The sequence below is a fragment of the Lontra canadensis genome, unplaced genomic scaffold (genome assembly GCF_010015895.1).
Source record: "Lontra canadensis isolate GAN:19392208 unplaced genomic scaffold, GSC_riverotter_1.0 scaffold83, whole genome shotgun sequence".
NCBI classification, from domain to species: Eukaryota; Metazoa; Chordata; class Mammalia; order Carnivora; family Mustelidae; genus Lontra; species Lontra canadensis.
The window spans coordinates 5575715-5596541 of record NW_022631077.1 but is presented as its reverse complement, the minus strand read 5'-3'; the positions used below and the strand labels follow the sequence as shown (position 1 = coordinate 5596541).

Sequence of the window (20827 nt, the reverse complement as noted above, 5' to 3'; positions counted from 1 at the left end):
AGTATCTTTTTATTGGAATTCTGTCTTTGACTTGCTCTGTATAAATTACCTACTTGGGATGAAGTAACATTGAAATTACTGATGACCAGCACTAGCATAAATCAGTGTGATGGTAGCAGCAGCGATGGCTTTTGACACGAATCAATATGTGGGTCTCACAGAAATAACAGTGTCAGACCCACACATTATTGTAGCCACTGTGGAAAACATGGAGTTTCCTCAAAAAATTAAAAATAGAACCACCACATGACCCAGCAATTCCACTTCTGGGTAGATATCCAAAGACAATGAAAATGAGATATTGAAGAGATATCTGCATTCTCACGTTCATTGTACAATTATCCACAAAAAGACATAGAAACAACCAAAGTGTCCATCAGTGGATGGATGGATAAAGAAGATGTGGTATATATACACATAAATACACACACACACACACACACACACACAGAAATATTATTCAGCTGAGAAAGAAGGAAATCCTGCCATTTGCAACGACATGGTGGACTTTGAGGGCATTGTGCTAAGTGAGATAAGCCAGACACAGAAAGACAAATGCTGTATGGTATCACTTACACGTGGAATCTGAATTTAAAAAAAAAAAAAAAAAGGCAAACTCATAGAAACAGAGTAGAAGAGCAGTTGCCAGGGCTGGGGTAGGGTGTGGGAGTAAAAGAAATAGGGAGAGGTTGGTAAAAGGTACAAACTTTCATCCATAGAATGAATAAAGTCTGAGAATTGAAGGTTTAACGAGGTGACTATAGTTGATAACGGTATATTGTATAATTAAAATATGCTAAGAGAGTAGAACTTAAATGTTCTCAACAGAAAAATTTAAAAATGAAAAAATGAAAGATAAATTTTTGAGGTGATGGATGTGTTAATGAACCAGATGGGGGAAATCCTTTCACAATGCATACGCATATCAAATCACCATGATGCATGCTTTACAGTTTTGTCAGTTATGCCTCAGTGATGCTGACGTTTAAAAAGGAAATAAACCAGTAGACTCAAAGAAATGAAGGGGGAAAGAAGAAATAGAAAATCAGTATCTAATCTTAAAAATCTATGTCTGGCCCTAGAATATCTTAATAAAACTAATAATGTAAAAAATGTTCCCTGGGCTGGGCTGAAGTTGGCACCATGTTTTCACACAAATCTCTGAGGACATCTGTCTCTCGGAGCTCTCCTGGCTCCTTATCACTTTCCTACATGGAATCACGAATTCATAAAACATGGGCTGGTAAAACAAACAAAACAAAACACCTTAACACACTTTGTCTCATGCTTTGCTCAAGCCAATAATGGGTCAACCAGTTTTGCTGGACTAATTCAAAAGAGAGAGAGCCATGTTGTACACAGCACCTTAATCCACTTTCAGGGAGCACCAATTGTTGTTTTCACTTTTTGTGTGTCAAAATCTTTCTTTTTCTTTGTAACTCACTCATTCTAGTGCCCTGCCCTCAAGCTCTTTGACTCTTGAAATCAGGTATCCCGCACCTCCCTCACCATGTACCCGTTTACTGAACTACTCCGTCCCCCTTTCGTTTAACACAGAAGTGTTTGGCATTATTAACATTTCAAAATCCCAGTTTATCTGTACAATGAGTCTCAGCATACAGTAGGAATGCAGTTTTGTTCTTTTTCCCTCAGGGTAGTTCCTCTCAGTTTGCCACTCCACAGGCTCGCTCCCGCCTGCTTTCCGCTCTGCTCCCACCTTCATCCGCATCACGGTGTAGTGCGAGGCTGACCTGGACGGAGAGCTCCAGAAGACTCCTTCCACACATCTGCCAGCCTCTGCCTGGCCCCTCTGCTGCTCTCAAACCCACTTTCTGACAGGAGCTAACGCACCCTGGTAAAGGAGAAGTCAGGAATGTTTTTGTTTGGCTGAATTCTCAACATCAAGGCATTTATTTGCTTTGCTTTGCTTTGCTTTGCTGTGCTGTTCACTTTGTAATTCATCACATGTTCTGGTGACACTTTCCCAATGCCTTTGAAATGTAATTACAGTTTACCATGTTGAGTGGCATCTTCATGAGGACCTCTGTTGAAAGATGAAATGAAGTCCCTGATGTGTATTCTTTCCATGCCAGGTGGTCTCATGGAACATTCTATAACATACTGATATAACAGGGTCAACAAGAGCCAACAGTCTTGTTCACTTGTGATCTTTAAAAACAAAAACAAAAACACAACAACAACCTTTAGGCAAATATTAAAGTAATTTTTGGAGGGGGTTATTCCCTGAGGAATTATTGACATTTTCATCCTGCAAAGACGTTGAGTTCTCAAAAATAATAATAGGGCTTTTTTAAACCCTTGACAAGATGTCCCAGAGGAAATAGAAATTAAGCAACCTCGATGAGAGCACAGATTTCATTACTTTATTAAGCAAACAAACAAACAAAAAGCTGAGAGTCATCCTAATGACTAGCAGGCGTATTATCAGTCCAGTAAAACCGGAATCTTCTCTTTAGTCCTTAGAAAGAAACTGGAAATTAATCCGTGACGAAGGCCTTGCAGTGATGGATAAAGCCAAGGGCCTCTTCCTGCCTGAAGATGAAAACCTGAGGGAGAAGGGCGACTGGAGCCAGTTTACGCTGTGGCAGCAAGGTGAGCTCCTGACTTCTAGATTGTTCTCTGCAGCCAATAACTTCATGGGAAGAAGGCTTGAGTCTTCCCAGAGCTGGAATTCCCCAACTTAAATGAAACGGCCCAAAAAAATATATATTATCGAAATCCATCATTGTTTCTTAAAACTACATGTGAACACTTATTTGTGTGTGCCTGTGTTCACATGTAAATCTATGTGTGTGTGTGTGTGTGTATGTAGGTATGCTCACATGTGTATTTGGATAAATATATATAATACTCTGATTTTCCTGGTCTTTCCCATTAAATGATAAGTTATAAAGAGTGACCCTACTATGTAGGCTTAATCGAAAAGTCCACCACATGCTAATTACTATATTAGAAAGGACCTCCCCAGAGCTTCATTTGCTCCATGGTGTGGAGACGACATTGCGTGCCAAAATGGGATCCCCGTGGGTTGGAGATGATAAAAGACCAGAGTGACAGGCAATGATAATTAGTGTCTGTGCTCTTCAAGAATAGGACGTGCTGGGGTGCCTGGGTGGCTCAGTTGGTTAGGCAACTGCCTTCAGCTCAGGTCATGGTTCCGGAGTCCTGGGATCGAGTCCCGTATTGGGCTCCCAACTCCATGGAGAGTCTGCTTCTCCTTCTGACCTTCTCTGCTCTCATGCTCTCTCTCACTCTCTCTCTCTCAAATAAATAAATAAAATCTTAAAAAAAAAAAAAAGAATAGGAAGTGCTACACATTCAACCTAACATTCCTTGGGTTGAAGCCAGGCTCCGGCACATACGCGGGGCCCCAGTATGTGTGTATTCGATGAGTTAATACATCAATCTATCCTGAAAATGAGGAGCATTGAATTTGGGCTTTAAGGTTTTTCCTAATTCTCTTCCTGGAAAATCTCATCATCCTGGGTTAACAATAGCTATCCAAAAATAAATCCATTTTGAAGACCACTCAGTACGTGTGGCACACACTCAGCTGCACCGAATACACTGGGAGACCAAGCAGTGGGTTTACATTAAAGGACAAATAAGCAGTTGTTTATCTCACTTACGCTTTCCGAATGGTTTACTCGTAAAAGAAGAGCTACTTCAGTAATACTTTCAAGGATGCGTCCATCAGCAGAGAGAGCATGTGATTTTTCGGCTTTTTTCCAACAAGATTTTTTTTTCAGGTTGCTACAAGGTCAATAGGTGAACAGCATGCTGATTTTATCTGTTGGAGTCTCACTAGAATGTATGAGTTCTCTTGGCCTCAAGCGTTCATTCAGGAGTTCATCTGATGCCTCCGTTTCATTAACATCCTCCCGCTTCCTAGAACAAGGCTGCAGAAAAGCAGGCATCCTGGCAGTAATTTCCAGAACCAGAGTCTCTGCGAACAGCAGGTGCTTTGATAAAGTTGAAATCTGCAAAGCATTTTAGGGCAGATGAAAGTATTAAGCAAGCAAGAAAATAAATAATGGAGACAAGATTTGGTTGAAGGCAACATTTTGACTTGAAATTTTTGCATCTTTTTAAAAACGTTTTAGTTGTGGCAAAATATATTCCTGAAGCTGTAATGTGTGATATTTTCACTTGTATTATTTCCAGAAAATGACTGCATTTCTATCTTGATTTCCATTTTGACTCAAAATGATTGAGCTGTATGTGCATTTTGGGTGAGGGCTAAAACAAGCTTGTGTTTTCTAATTAGTTGCAGTTAATTAAATAGAATTTTTTTTTTTTTTTTTGTCATAAGAGAATATAAGACACATAGTTTCTCTTTTAGGAAGTTTCGTTAAGGTTCTTTGGGGCCTTCTGTTGGTGGTTCCAGGCTTCTGGGAGGAATCCAGTAATGTCTTTCAGAAGCAAATTCATAGTTTAAAGAATTTTGAAGACAACTGGTACCATAGCTTGTATAGAACTAGGATGGGGCCCCTGATGGCAGATGTTCTCCCAGGTGCTTGGCTCAGAAGCTGGAGAGAATCCTGTGGCAGGAGGGGTTGGGGAAAAGTGAGGAAGAGAGGCAGCATGGCATTTCTTATTCATGCTAAGAGTTCAGGTATAGAGGCTGATGAATATCTGGTTTACTTAACACTAAAGAGATTGTCTTGTTCTAGTTAGGAAAGGACGCTGCTAGAGAGCTAAAGGCCTTAAAGCTGTGGCTAGAGGTTTCATTTTTCTCCAAATGGTAGTGGGAATCATTGTGGGTCTCCCGGCCGCATAATCAAGACTGAAGAATATTTATTCCTTTTTAAATGGTCAACTTTTGGGGGTTGGAGGAAAAGGAGCCCACAAACGTAAATTATGGTTTTCCCCTACAAATGTTTTCAGATTACTAAGTGAATGTTATAGAATATCTGTTTTGCTCATTTATTAATTATCAGCAACAGTGAACACTAAAATATATCGTTAGCCAATATGCCCTACATGTGCAGTCATTCATTGTTCCAGCGCCAGAGGGGACAGTGCTGACCAGTCTCAGTAGCCTTTCGGGATGAGCTCAGACTGAACCTCTGAATCCTTCTCAACGGTGTTCTAGGTGGCCACTGTCGGTTGGTCAGAATTGTCATGCAAGATGAACCTGTTATTCCAGCAGAGCCTCGAAATTAAAAAAGATATAACCCAAGACCTTTACAGGAACCTGGGTGACTCAGTCAGTGAAGCATCTACCTTCAGGTCAGGTCATGATCTCAGGGTCCTAGGATCGAGCCCCAAGTCAGGCTCCCCGCTCAGCAGAGAGTCTGCTTCTCTCTCTGCCTCTCCCCTGCCTCTGCTCTCTCTCTCTCTCTCTCTCTCTCTCAAAAAAATAAATAAACTATTTTAAAAAAAATGGAATGTAACAACAGTTCCATGGTGCTCACTGTGAGCCAGGAACCACCTGACATACTTAAAAGGACTCATCTGATGCCTACAACACCTGGTGACAGAGGTACGATTCCTGTTGTATTTTAGAGAAGAGAAACCGAGGCACAGGGAGGTCACAAAATTAGTGGCACAGCAGGAATCCCAGCCAAAGTGGACCCAGAGTCCACGTTCGTAACCGTGACCCAAGTACCCATGACCTAAGACCACCACCCCTCCATTACATGCTTTATTATTATATAACATAGGATTATTTTGTAGTAAAAAAGTAGTACCATTATCACCCACTAGATAATTGTCAGATCTCCCGAGAATACTCACCGATCCCAGTAATAACCCCCTACTCGAGGCCCTAATTTCATTATCCTTTTTTGGATGAGGATCTGAGGCGCAGAGACTCACAGAAACGTTCGCATCACACAACTACCAAGTGGTGCAGCCAGGCCTCCACCCCGGGATTGCTGGTCTCCCAGACCTGCACTTTGAAGCATCATTTACTGTTTTGTCACATCATGGAGTATAAAGCAGCTGCGAGGAACAGAGGAGGAAACTGTCAAGCAGCTGAATTCAGGGTAGATTTATGGTTGTTTTATTTTTTCTCACCGAGTTTAAAGTAACTCCCAAGAAGTGATCGACTTTGGTTCTTGGGCAAGATGGCCCTAGAAGTTCTGTCAGTGCAGATTTGGAAGAATCAATTGGATACTCATTTCCATGTGAATACACTTTTTAAGAAATAGTTCGGATTTTAAGGTCTTGGGTTATTTTCTTTTCAAGATTTTTTTTTAACTCAGTTTTGAGAGAGAGAACAGGCGAGCACTAGTGGGGGGAGGGGTGGAGGAAGAAGCAGATTCCCCACAGGAAGCCGCCCTACATGAGGCTCAGTCCCAGGACCCTGGGATCATGACCTGAGCGGAAGGGAGACACTTAATCGACGGAGCCCCCCAGGCGCTCCTGTCGTTGCATTTCTAAATCTTCACCATCCATATGACTCTTTAAAGCTACCAGTGGTGATCCACGAAGGTCAAGCATCTACTAAACAGCTTTCCCCCTACAGAGAGGATGTGTTTACAAGACTAGAAAAGATGTGTGTGTCTAAATGGCTAGAGGTGCTCTCTCTAATTTAGTCTTGACCAAGGGGCAGTCCTAGTGACATCCAGACCATTTGGTTACCTGTTCATTAAGGTACAACACATGGAAAGTCCAGCCACTTCTGCTTCCTCCTCAAGCCTCCAAGCCTCCCTTAACTGCTGTCTGCACAGCCTGGGACCCAGAATTGGGGACTTCTGCCAAGCCATCCCCAGATCCTGTGTAAGGGAAGGCATGGGAAGCAGGCTTAAAAATACTTTCTGAGGACACAAGCAGACATCTATTTGGTCAAACTGGCGTTTATCTTTCAGCTCAGCAGGGTACTCCATTAACCCCTAAAAACAGCAACTAACGTTTTGCTCAAGGGGCAAAAAGTTTACTTAGGAAAAACTAGTATACGTATTAAAGTTGTGTTCTAAAACACTGAGGTCCATTTGAGAAGAATACTTTTAAGTTGCCTCCCTTGTAACTCTCATTTTATTCTCAGTGTATGATTATCGTAGGACACAACCAATATTAAATAAGATTAAATTCAGCTTTAGATGTAGCAGCCCCTCGTAAGAATCTTGAGTATGGAATTAAAATTTTTCTATCTTTAAAAAAATCCATTGTTTTACTCCTACATAAGAGCAAATAATTCTGTGTACCTTTCTAAGCATGTCTTCCCTAAGACACAGTTATTCTGTCAGTGGTGAGAAAATCTGCACAGTCCAGGATGTTTAAGACCATGTCCCAAAATCTGTGTTACCGACACAGCTGGTCATAGAAAACGTCATCTCTCATCATCTCTCATTACCATCTCTTCCCCTCTTTTCTTAAATCCTATACTTGATTGACATATGAAGTATGATCTGTACAATGAAATATATATTAAATTCCAATTTAAAATGTTGCAGTAACTCTTTGATATAGTCCTAGAAATGCATTTTTAGGTTAGAAATATAAGCTATTTTTTTCCCTTACAGACTCTGCTATGATTGCTCTAAAAAATTACCACAAACTTAGAGGCTTTAAAATGACACAAATTTGGGGTGCCTGGGTGGCTGGGTCAGTTAAGCGCCAGTCTTCAGGTCAGGTCAGATCCCAGGGTCCTGGGATCAAGCCCCACATCCAGGCTCTTTGCTCAGTGGGGCATCTGCTTCTCCCTGTCCTCCCTGCTCACGCTCTCTGTCGCTATCTCTGCCTCTCTGTCCCAAATAAATAAAATCTTTTTTTTTTTTAATGACACAAATGTATTAAATGTACAGTTCTGGAGGTCAGGAGTCAGTAGTGGTCTCACTGAGCTTAAATCAGAGTGCCCTCAGTGCTCTATTACGTCTAGAGGCTCCAGCTTCTAGAATCTGCCCACATTCCCTGGTTCTCAGGTGCTTTCCATCTTCAAAGCCAGAGATGGCCTGTCAGGTCTCATCCTGTATCACTCTGTTCTGCCTCCCTCTTCCTTGTTGAAAGACTCTTTGATTACATGGGGCCCATCCAGTTAATCCAAGACAATCTCCTTATTTTCAGGTCAACTGATTAGAAATTTCAGTGTCATCTGCAGTTTCCGTTTCTTCTTGCCATATAGCATAACCTACTCATAGGCTCCTGCTTACAACACGGACACCCTTGGGAGGGGGCCATTATTCTACCTGTCACAGGGAGAAGAGTAAATATTCAACACTCACCTTGCCCAGTAGACAGCCTTAGTCACATAGTCTGACACTGGGTGGAGATTTCTGGTCCTTTTTCTGCCAGTCACTGTCTGTGACACTTTGTCTTCTTCTGTTTGTTTAGCCTTCTCATTCCTAGTGAGGGTGACAGTACAGTTTGCATCTGGTCAAAACGGGACGAGTTAAAGTTTTACTGTGATTTGTTTCTAACAATGATTTTATCATGTCTTGTTCTAGGAAGAAAAAATGAAAATGCCTGTAAAGGAGCTCCTAAAACCTGTTCATTACTAGATAAATTTCCCGAGACGACAGGATGCCGAAGAGGACAGGTACCAAGCGTGTCTTCAGTCACGGGAAGAACACAGTTTGTTATTAGGAATAAGGGAGTGCAGACCTTTATGATGAAGCCGTTACTGGCCCAACGAAGGCGTCTTTTTTCACTTTTTAACCAAACCTATTTTCTTGTGGTCCATGTCAGAATTGAGGGCGGGAAATGTTCAGTGTTAGCGCTTGGTAGAAAATGAGAGTCCTTATCAAAGCAATAAGACAAAAATATAAATTCTGATTCTTAACAAAGGTCCAAATTCAAATTGAATTTTCATGATTCAAAATTTACATGAATTTTATCCTGTCACTTTAACTGAGCTCTTCCTCTACCCCTCCGTAAATGGATGACCAGTTTGTTCCATTTTCTGCGCAGATCAAATACTCGGTCATGCACCCGGGAACACACGTGTGGCCGCACACGGGGCCCACCAACTGCAGGCTTCGAATGCACTTGGGCTTGGTCATTCCCAAGAAAGGCTGCAAGATCCGCTGCGCCAACGAGACCAAGTACGTCTCCTGCCATCACTGTCCCTCTTACCGCCTCTGAGGCTGAGTGTTCATTACAAGCCATCTATGTTCACTTGGCTTATTTCTCTTCCTTTGTAACTGAAGGAGGCTGGGATGGGTGACATCCATCTAGAGTCGAGCCTGTGCCCGTGTTTGTGTTTTCTGCGAGTCTAGAGGCACCCCTCATTCTAGGGCTGCCCTGCCTAATCATTCCTCCCCACACTGCTCTCAACTCAGGGAAGAGCCCCCTCGCTTTTCTTTCTAGAGGGGCGGCAGACTTGCATTCAGAGTTGGCTACGTCGCCCCGAGCCCTGCTTCTTGCTCTGCAGCTTGAGTGGTTCGTTCATCAATGCAAAGAGCCCCCCTTCCTGAAGAAAATACCCAGTAATACTTCGGGTTTTTGCTCGAAGGCAGTGTGGTGCAACAGAAGCAGGCTGCCTGTTTCCAGCCCAGCTCCAGCACCTAATCCTGCATGACCTTGCCCAGTTCCTTGATCCCCCTGAGCCTTCGCCTCCTTCCTTATAAAATTGGCACTGATGCTCTCTGCTTTTCAGGATTGTTGTAGGATTAAATGAAATAATGCACACATGGCACGGAGCCCACATCTAGCGGCAGTGGGACCTGGTGAATGTTAGGCCCTTCTCCCCATGCCTTTCGCTGTCCTAATCCGATTACTCCCTCCCCCCGCCAAAAGGCCCTTCTTTTCACCCATCTGAAATAAACCTATTACTAAGATCCAGTGTCAATTCCTAAAAAGGAGCCTCTTTTCAGACTTAATAGAATGTATATGGTGTATATTCTCCATAATCCTATTCTTTATCTTCCATTGCTCTTTATCAATTAGCATATGTTCGCCTAATCTCTATAAACTGTAGGCTCGGAAACCAAGTTGTTGTTTTCTTGGGCATTTTGTCATGGTCCTCAGTAGATGGAGGGGGCTGTTCGTGAGTCATTTGTTTGGTTATTGGCAGAGACCTGCCCACCCTGGACCTGGATGGCAAAGATTCAAAGTTGAATCTGATGGGGGGGCCTTTCCCTCCCAGACGTGGCTTATCAGGGACATAGTACAGGCTCAGATGTTGTGAGTCGTAAGAGAGGCAGAGATAAAAATGCTACAGATGGGCCAATGGGCAAGTAGCTCATTTGCTGCTGGGGTTGAGAATCTTGACAGCAGTGATTTTTAAAGACAGGAAGGCTTGGAAATTTAAAGCTGGGAGAAAAGGGCATTGCAGGCTAAAAGAACAGGATCTGCAGAGGCACAGAAACCAGAAATTATAAGGCACATGTGAAGCATACGGAGTGATTTCTGCAACCAAGAGTGTAGATACTGTCGTGTAGGTAAACCGTTAAAACACGTTAAAATTTTCAAAAGTTGATTTGGGTGTACACCTTTTCACATCAGATAGTATCAAACAAAAGGGGATTAGGAACGTGCCCGGGCAGTAGGTGGGGACAGGGTTTCCATAGAGAAGATGCTGAAGCAAAGCACAACAAGTATTTGACTGGGTACAGTGTAGGTGGCTGCCTTGTTTGGGGATGGCTGGTTGGCTGTTTGTGACTGGCTGCGCTGCACCTCACCTCCTCAGATTCAAGGGCACTGACTCTGGCTTAGGCTTTGGTTGGCTGACGTAGCCCTCCATGACATTGGAGCCACCCCCTTGTTTACAGACTTTAGCAGCACATGCAGAATAAGTCGGAAAGTGAACGAGTGGAATAGAAGCGCAATCCTACAAGGCTTCGAATACCAGCGAGTGGGATCTGAGCTTTGTCGGGAAGATATTCTGGAAGCCATGGGGGAAAGCTGTGGGGAAAACAGGAAGAACAGTTAACAGCTTGTCACAGCAGCCCACCCAAGAAGAGCTGGACTTGGGATGCTGGGAACAAAGGGAGCATAACAAGCAGGTGAGGGAGATATGAAGACTAACTCAAGTGAATCCCAAGTGCGGTGCAAGGGCGGGGAAGTTCAAGGTGACTCGGCGCTGTCCATTTTGGTCAGTAGGAGCCTGTTGATGCTTTAGCAAATACTCAGATCTTGGGGGGTGTGAGGCAAGTTCAGGGAAATGGATAGTGAGTTCCGTGTTTGTATACATTTGATTTAAGTTGCTGTGGGAACACAGTCGTGGAAACATCCAGGAGGTGGCTGGATATAGCTGCCTGGAGCTCAGGAGAGAAATCGGGTCTAGACATAAAGGTTCAAGGGACAGATTTAGCAGGAGGTTCTGGAGGAAGCTTAAGACGCTGCAAACGCATCCAACACTTAGAAGGCAGAAAGACAAAGGAGAACCATCAAGGAGATGGGGCAGCAGAGGCCAGAGCTGGCAGGACCAGGACAAGAATCAGAGATAGCTGAACAGGGAGTGGTTCCTCCCCAGATGGAATGGATCTTATCAAGCCTTTGGGAACTCCGTTTGGGTCTGCAGGGTGTCCACCAAAGGGAAGAGGGGTGAGGACATGGTGGGGAACTCTGGAAATACGGAGAGAATGCTGGGGAACAAGATCAAATAACCATGGGCAGTGACGACGGCAAGAGCACCAGGCCTGTTCCTTGAGTACTGCCTCATGCTTATAGACTTGTTTATTGTCTCTGTCTCTGTCTCTCCTTCCCTCCCCCTTCTTCCTCCTTTCAATTTTTTTTTTTTTTTTTTAATTTCCAATCCGTCCTGCTTATAGATACTTTGGGAAAAATCACTGGACAAAAGTCTGTTGAGAAATAGATAGAGAGAAGGCCAGGCAGGCCCCGATCCTAGTCATCAGAGGCCATGAGGCAATGAGAAACCCAGGCTGAGGGCACCTCTGTGGCGGCGAGAAAGGGGAGAAGGTGGGCAGTGCTGGAGGCATAAACAAGAAGCCAAGCAGGGCTCTCACCACCAGCACAACCATGGGAGAGGGGACCCAGCAGCACATGCATAGTGTGTCCCCCTCCCCCAGACTCCCAGCAAACACTCAGTGACCGTGCTTGACAAAGGAGGGGACTGCCAACCCCTCCCCTTAAGCCGGAAGCCTGATTAGGTGAACTGTCTTCACCTACCGGAAGGAGCCCAAGCCCTGCCACTCACGTGGAGGGTGCGCTTGAGCAAGAAGGTTAACCCATCAGCCCCTCCATTTCTGCTGTACTAAAATACAAGCGACTTCATGTGACAGGAAGTTCCTATTGATAACCATAACTTGCTGGTTGTGGATTTTGTGTGATTATTAATAAGGACTTTCCACCCACCTACCAAGAATTGGGCCAGGATGGTGGTTTTATTTTGTTTTGTTTTTTTAAATTTGTACCTTAGGAGAATCTCTGTGCCCTCCCTTGGTCTTTTTATTCTTTCTTGAGGTTGCCAATTTATTTTTTTTTTTTTAATAAATTTTTTGTTACGTTAGTCACCATAGCGTATATCATTAGTTTTTGGTGTAGTGTACCATGATTCATTGTTTGTGTATAACACCCAGTGCTCCATGCAATATGTGCCCTCCTTGATACCCATCACCAGCTAACCCATCCCCCAACCCCTGCCCTCTGAAACCCTCAGTTTGTTTCCCCGAGTCCATAGTCTCTCATGGTTCGACTCCCGCTCTGATTCCCCACCGTTCATTTCTCCCTTCCTCCTCCTAATGTCCCCCATGCTATTCCTTACGTTCCACAAGTAAGTGAAACCATATAATAACTGACCTTCTCTGCTTGACTTGCTTCACTTAGCATAATCCCCTCTAGTCCCATCCATCTTAATGCAAAAGTTGGGTAGTCATCCTTTCTGGTGGCTAAATAATATTCCATCGTGTATATGGACCACATCTTTTTTACCCATTTTGCAGAGGATAAACACTTCTGGTTCTCTCGGCCCTGGAGATCCCATAAGCATCAGTGCCTTTCCTCCTCATCATGATCTCTGGTCAACCCCCTTCTCTGTGTCCCTCCTCTTGTTTATATTGTGTTACGTTCTCATCCTCAGTTAAGCCTTCACTCAAGGGTGATTGGGTCAGGTGAAGTACTTCATTACAGAAACAGTGTTTTTCCTAAGAGACATGGGTCCGTTAAAGTACTCTGTAATGCTTACAGTGAAAATGGCTAGATATCTGAAGAGGAGACAGGCAGTTTCTAAACTCTGAAGATAGAGAGACCATAACAGGAAACCAGGAAGTTTCATGCTGTTATTCTAGAAATACTATTAGTGTGGAAAGAGAAACACATACACCAAGAAATCAGGCTTCCTTGTGCTAGGCAACAGGAAGCAATTTTCAGATCCTCTCCACTTTCGAAAGAGTAGTTTACTCGTAACAATTTGTGCTTTGCTGTTCTCAGGTATTAATAATCACATCACTGTTTCTCCGGGGCTGTGTGAGTCCTGCTAGCACCCGTGTTGTTTAAATAGTCCATCCCTGCGAAACGCAGCGCAGCAATTTTTATCTGAAGATGAGCTTGCAGGAGGCAACCTTTTATCAGTATAAATAAAATGATCATTTAAAATTCATAAATGCCTTCTGACTGTAAAACTGATGTGTGATGCACATTCCTTGTACATTATTTGTAAAACACAGAGAAGCACGACAGGAAAAAGCCAATATTATTTTTGATCTGGATACTCAGTGATATTGCCCACATGTTTCTCAATACCTGCATATGTATGATTCGTGAGGAGGAGGAGGAGGAGGAACACAGGAATGATAAATAGCGTGCTTGCTTGCGAAGCGGCTCTGAGATACCACGCACATTAATTTATTAATCTTCATGACTATCCTAAGGCATTATTAAAATTCCTATTTTACAGGGCGCCTGGGTGGCTCAGTCAGTTAAACAGCTGCCTTCGGCTCAGGTCATGATCCTGGAGTCCCGGGATCGAGTCCTATATTGGGCTCCCAGCTCCATGGAGTATCTGCTTCTCCCCCTGACCTTCTCCCCTCTCATGCTCTCTCTCACTCTCCAAATAAATAAATAAAATCTCTTAAGATTTTATTTATTTATTTGACAGAGAGAGAGCGATCACAAGTAGGCAGAGAGGCAGGCAGAGAATGGGGGGTAAGCAGGCTCCTCACTCAGCAGAGAGCCCAATGTGGGGCTCGATCCCAGGACCCTGAGATGATAACCCGAGCCTATCCATATCCATTCTGGGCTTTTGGGGTTTTGGTGAGGGTGGTTACAAAATTAAGATCATCCTGTTCTTAAAAGGTGATCACTGTGAATGCTGGTTTTCATTCCAGACAGCAAGGTATCAAGCAACGTAAGCAGCTGGATAGTCTCCACTTCGGGCCCTTTGTGTCGCCGCTGACAGGCCATGCTTTGCGGTCTATCAAATGAGCTCATTTACGACCTGGATCCAAAGCTGAATGAACTTGAGCCAGTGGATAAACATGCCACTGGCAAGTGGCAGCTACTTTTTACCCTCACAGCATGGCCAAGTGGTTTGAACTTTGGACGATCCCAGACAGGAATTCTTTGTACTGAGTCTCCCAGAGGGCATCTAGGATGTTCTAGAACCAGGCTGCAGGAAAAAAAAAAATGAGTCTCCATGTGGCTCTCCTGGAGACTCAGCATTATTGCCTGCAAATGGCCAGCCCGAAATACTAGACAAGACCAATACACACCAGCTAAGTGGGCGTCAGCATTCGCGTCAGCATTGCAAATTGGCAAGAAGTCATTCAGTTCCTCTCTCCATGGCTGTAGAAATAATGGCCCTCTATCATAACACACTTCAAGTAGTTTATAGCATTTTTTTTCATTAATCTCTCAAGTTTCTAATTAGGAAGATCCTGGGGGAAGGCCCACTAAAATATTAACAGTAAGAGAAAGACTTAATTTTTAGAGCCGCCATGAATTGTTCCTAGGCAACATTTGTTTGGTTTTTATAAAGTATCCAAGAAGATCAAGTCTTAAGATTTTCCCCAGAATCCTAGCTCTTCTGTTTCACAAAACAGAACCATCTTCCATCTTAACCATAACGTGACCTCATCCACAAGTCACCATTCAAGTGTGCCCATCTGGGGTTGCAGGTCGAGAATGGCCTTTTAACCGGATAGCTTTCCAGAAGGTTTGTTATTAAATAGGTAACGTTTTGCCCTCTTCCTTTCCTTGAGCAACTTGGTGAATTAAAAACATCACAGGAGTCTTCCTAATCCCCATTCTGGTTGGCACAGTGTGTTGACAGCATTCGTCCACACACATACCCAGCGACACCCCCACAGGAAATGGCCGGTCCCACACAGAATATGAATCCTGTACATTTTGTCTGTTGAACTGATCGTTGAGAAATTGGAAAGGTGGAATCCATTTTGCGATGGCAATATGAAAGGATATGGTGGTTCTTGGGCCAGCCCTCCAAATCTTTTACCTCACGATCTTTAGACAACTTGCATAACCTGTCTGAGCCTTAATTTTGTCTGTGAGATGGGAAAAGAATCAAAGCATATCTTTCTGTGGCTTTGAGTTTCAAAGCAATCCATAGGGATGCCCTCGGGACTGTATTTACAGAGTACTACATGCCGGGTGGACTCAGCGTACTTGTTTTTTACTGTCCTGTTGTTTGGTTGCTGCAGAAATTGGGACTTTTGTCCCTTACATTCCAGGGAGTGAGACCAAGCCCTCTTCCACCGTTGGAGAAGGTTCATGTAACCTGGAGTGAGCACTCTGACAGGGAGGGGGTGTGTCTCTAAGGAGTTAGGGGACAAGATAGGAAACCAAGGGTGTGCGGGGCCTGAGCTAGTGGAAGGATGGTACAGGTACAGTTGGAGACTATGGTTTGATGGGCATGGGGCCTGGAGGGGCACCGGGAAAGGAGGACCGGCAAGAGCACAGCTGATAGCTCTACCCCCACAACTCCTGCATCTCTCCTTTCCCTCCCCATGCCCCTACCCTAGAACTAGAGGTACTTGGGGAGTAGGCAGTGGCATCCCATCTGAGGTCCTATGAGTTTTCTGCCTTTTCTCTTTCTTTGTCCTTTTTTTTTACTTCCTCAGCTATGAGACAGAGCCTTCTGCTACTGCTTGAGCTGGGACCCAAGATGGGGAAGCCACAGAGGCAGCCGCAGGGTGGGCAGGAGGGCATAATCTGGAATCCCCAGGCCTCTGTGGAGAGGAGAGAAGCCCCATGGCAGCCAGGCAGGGGCTCTTCCTTGAGGGACTGGGAGATAACACTAGAGGTCCATACGTACACAATCTGTTGGGAAGAGAGCCCCTTAGTGAAGTTAGCCATCTTTTACTGGAATTCATATTTTGACATTAAATAAAATAGCAAATGCTAAACCCATTTCTCAGATGAAAGCTTGTTGAGTATATCCTGTGAAATGTAATAAGACTAAAGTCCTAACCTATAGCTTAGCTCAGAGAATTATAATTTTAGAGCTGAAAGGAGGCTTAGATTCCATCTTATCCACTTCTGTCATTGCACAGATCGGGAAACTGAGGCCCCTACATGAAGTGCTTTATCACATGGCTAACTGCAGCTGTCAGAATGAGAACACAGGTGCCATAGACTCCAGAAAAGTGCTTTGTCCAGATAGAGAATGTGTGTGAATGTTTCTGTCTGAATGTGTTAGGTAGAGAGACAGAAGAGTTTTACGTTTCAATTCTAGTGGGTGCCAGGATTTCTAATGTAGTCAGACCTGAGAGATTTCAATAGATCAGAATTAATAAGCACTGTGTTAAGTAGCCTCATTCCTGAGCTCTTTGACTCTTTTCTGTATTCCACTCAACTTTTTCAATGCCTCACAGGCCACTTCAGCACAGCAGCTCCCAGCACACAGAATACCCCCTAGTCTTGATCTAAACCTTGATCTAGATCTTGAGTTAAAGTTTGGGCTCTGATGAAGCAAAGCTACTGACTTTCTTCTTTTTCCACAGAATCACAGCAGACATCCAAACTCACTTCCGTATGATTCCTTTGCTGGAAAGTTAGAACCATGTCCCTTGCCTACCTCAGAACATTTTAGCAAAGATCCCTGAGATATGACCAATAAAGTTTTTAGGTGGAAGACTCTGTAAGCACCTAGTAGCATTATTAACGTTGATGACAATTCCATGACACAGTTCTGGTTGTTAGGTTCTACCGCCACCAGTCTATCAGGATTGTTAATTACAACTTGAGAAATTGAAAAATCCTATGATATCACTTTGTCCTCGGCCAGATAGTCTCGTATCCTTTGCAAACCAGGGAGAGGGATTCTTCTTGTAGTGGTAAGAAACTCTGAAGGTCAGAGGAGGTAGCTCTCTGGGGAGAAGGTACAGTATCCCCGCTCCAGTCCTGCTTTTCTGAATCCTCAGAGAAAGGCCATGGGAGCACCATCAGAAAGCTCAAAGGCGACTCTGAGAAATCTTTTCTTCAGAGGGAGCTTTTCATGTCATACTTTGAGTATAATTTAATCTCATGTGGTAGAGCTTTGCTCACAAAGCAAGTGGCCTGAATACTGTTTCTTGGCCTCACTAGGATTAGTCTTTGTGATTCGGAAGAAAACTAAAGACCTTTGACTTCTTTAGCTCTATCTTGTTTGATGGAAAGCCATCTCTCTCTTCTTAACCCCAGTTACTCAGCCTGCATGTTGCTTGGATGGGGTTTTATTGTTCTTTGTTTTGAGTTTAATGAGGGCTGCACTTTTTGTCACTTTAACTCTCAGTAAGTGATGGAAAGACAGTAGTTTTGAAGTATTCAAAAGGAATCTACGTTAAATGATTGGGTATCTTTGCTGTTTTCTGGGAAAATGTAGGAAAGAAAATGGAAGGGCAAATAGAAGATAATGGGACACGCTGCCCCATGAGTTTGATGGCCCTAAAAGAATCCAACTCTTTGGAATACCTCCTAGATTTTTTGTTTAAAAAAAAAAGTGGTTTGGGGGTACCTGGGTGGTTCAGTCGGTTAGGCGTCTGATCTTCATTTCAGCTGAGGTCATGATTTCAGGGTCCTGAAATCGAGCCCTGCATCAGGCTCCACACTCAGTGCAAAGTCCCCTTATCCCTCTCCTTCTTCTCCTCCTCCATTCTCTCTCTCTCTCTCTCATAATTAAATTAAATCTTTAAAAAAATTGTTTCATCAGGGCATTTGGCTTTCTTACACCTATCAGAATCTAGTGAAAAAATAAAATTTTGTACAACCTAGAATTTTCTTTGGGTCTTTAAATTACTTCCTATATTTTAAGTAGATTCTGGAGTCTCTGCCACTCAGAAAACATTGAGAACCACTTGTCATTGCAGCCCAAGTGTATACTGCAGATTCTATGGAAGATTTTTGATATCTCACCCACCCTCTTGCAAGATTTTCAGTCTTCTCAAATGAAGGCAAATCCATGCATGAAGCCAAGGTTATTTTTTTTTTTTTTAAGATTTTGTATATTTATTTCAGAGAGAGAAAAAGTGAGAGAGAACAGAGGGAGAGGCAGAATCCCGGCTGATCAGAGAGCCCAATGCAGGACTTGATCCTAGGACCCTGAGATCATGACCTGAGCAGAAGGCAGACATAGAACCACTGAGCCACCCAGGCACCCCACCAAGGTTATTTTTGATAACATTATACCACCCCCATACATTATCACCTCTTTCATCTTTTCCCTATTTCTTCCTGTATTTTCCTTCCTCCTCTGTTCTATGTTCTCTACCGTTAATTGAGTATCTTCTCTGTGCTGGTCATACGCTAATCCTCACATCAGCTATGCTGATAAAGACACAAAGGCTCATGGATGCCGAGCAACTTGCCCCAGGTCACATTAGTAGTAAATGGCAGAGCTAAGAGGTTTAAATCCACTTCCCTTCAGGGCCATAACTTCTCCATTGCACTCTGCTGTTTCTCTCCCCTTCTCTTCTACCACATGCTCCGCTTTGCCTTTTCTTTCTTTTTTTTTTTTTCCTATTTCATTTGTGGTGAAACACACAGAATGTAACATTTACCACCCTATTTCTAAATGTACGTACAGTTCAGTGGTGTTACATATGATCATATCATGCTACCATCGCTGGCACCCGTCCTTTCACAGGACTCTTCATCTCACTGAAGCCCCGTGCACACTAAACCACAACTCGCCATTGTTCCTTCTGTCTGTGTGAATTTGGCTACTCTAGATACTGTCTCTGAGGGGAATCACACAATATTTGTTCTTGTATGAGGGCTTTATTTTATATAGCAAAAGGTCACAGTATCCATGTTGTAGCATTGTCTGAATTTCCTTTTTATGTAAGCCAGAATAATATTCCATTGTATGCATATCCCACATTTTGCTTACGCATTCATTCATCAGTAGACCCTTGGGTTGCTTCCACCTTTTGGCTACAGTGAGTATAGCTGCTGTGCACATGGGTGTCCTGCCTTTCCCTCTTGAAAGCGCCCCCCGCCTTATCTTTTGCCTATATTTAGGCTTGTCCATGGTACCCATAGACATTGCACAGTTCCACCAATAACTCCAAGACCTAGAAAATCACCACCAAACTCTGTAAGCTGTGGGTCATTTCATTTCTTTTTTCTTTTCATTTTTTTATCTCTTCTTTGCCCTTTTTTTCCAAGTTTGGTTTTTGCATTGTAATAATACATATTCTGTCATTTGTACCTGTGTCTCTATATTTCTTGGCTACACTTGGATGGAACTCCAGTAGAACCCTTTGCTCCTTAATACGAATCATACAGAAGAGTTAAGCAGCCCATTTACTGAATGCAAGTATCAGGCTAGGCATGTGGGACAGCATGTAGAGTGGGGCAGTAGCTGACGTGGAGGTTGATTCTCAATTCCAAGGAACTCATAACTTGCAAATATTCGTTACTTTATCATTTACTTTAAATAACTTAGAAATGTTGTTGTCATATTAATGCAGTATGTCTGGGACAAATTTGCCTCTCACCACCCCCCATCACCAGGCCACCATTTGGCAATGACTGGAGACAGTTTTAGTTCTTGTGATTTGGTGGGAGAACACATGCTACTGGCTTCTAGTGTGTAGAGGCTAGAGCTGCTGCCAAACATACACAGAGCACAGGATGACCCCCAACAGCAAATTATCTGACCCCAGATGTCCCTAGTGCCAAGATTGAGAAACCCTGCAGTATGACATATTACCTAATTTACTATTGATTAATCTCCTAGTAATGAGCATAAAAAAGACACAAATATTATTTCTGAAGGTAGATTTCCTTATGATAATGCAGTAACCTGAAATCAAGCTAGCATTTTCCATCCTATAATTTTAATTATTTGCTAATTTTATGTCAGGGGACATAAAATTGCAAATGCCTGAGTGGAATTTGAGTATCTAAAGAAAGTTTCCTGGTAAAAACTTCATCTTAAGAACAGAACTCATCATGTACCATATCGGCAATAATGCCTATTTTCACAAGAGGAGAACAGTAACACCAGCAATAAACTTTCTTTGGATTGGAAAGGCACTGTGTAATTGCCCCTGCACATTTCTCTCTTGACTGCTTTATTTAGATGAGCACAATGTTTAGGTCTTAGCTCCTATGCATATATCTTACAAAGTAATGCTGGAGGCCCTGAAGGATGTTTCTCGTGGCTTTGACTTAAAATATTCCAGAGATAACCCACTTGCACTGCAGGTGACATTCAAAATAGAAACAAAATTCATTCCCAATCTGCCCTTCCCTAAAATGGATCTTTCTTCCATAAAATGGAAGGCCAACAAATGGAAGGGGTTGAGCAAATACCTTGGAGATGCGATGGCCCCATGCCAGGGAGCATACAAAGCACTGAGAAGCCTGAGCCCAGGTGCTACCCACAGGTCTAGACCACTCTCTGAAAGGCCAGGAAGGATAGCATGCAGTCACTTACCAGGAAGTCCCCGTGGGCATGAGCAACACCTTTGCCTGCTTGCCTGCTTCAACAAGCCTCACCTAGGCTTGGACCAAGAAT

General features: G+C 43.4%; 1 protein-coding gene across 2 annotated transcripts in view; it reads left to right on the top strand.

Moving 5' to 3' along the window:
• The window catches only part of ASPH (aspartate beta-hydroxylase), a 213717-nt gene that overhangs the window by 191654 nt on the left and 1236 nt on the right, over positions 1–20827 (top strand). For both annotated transcript variants that reach the window (XM_032882625.1, XM_032882624.1), the window contains 3 exons: positions 2478–2613; positions 8412–8503; positions 8875–9008. In XM_032882625.1, the coding sequence (XP_032738516.1) occupies positions 2478–2613; positions 8412–8503; positions 8875–9008 (362 nt within the window). The remainder of the gene's footprint in view (positions 1–2477; positions 2614–8411; positions 8504–8874; positions 9009–20827) is intronic.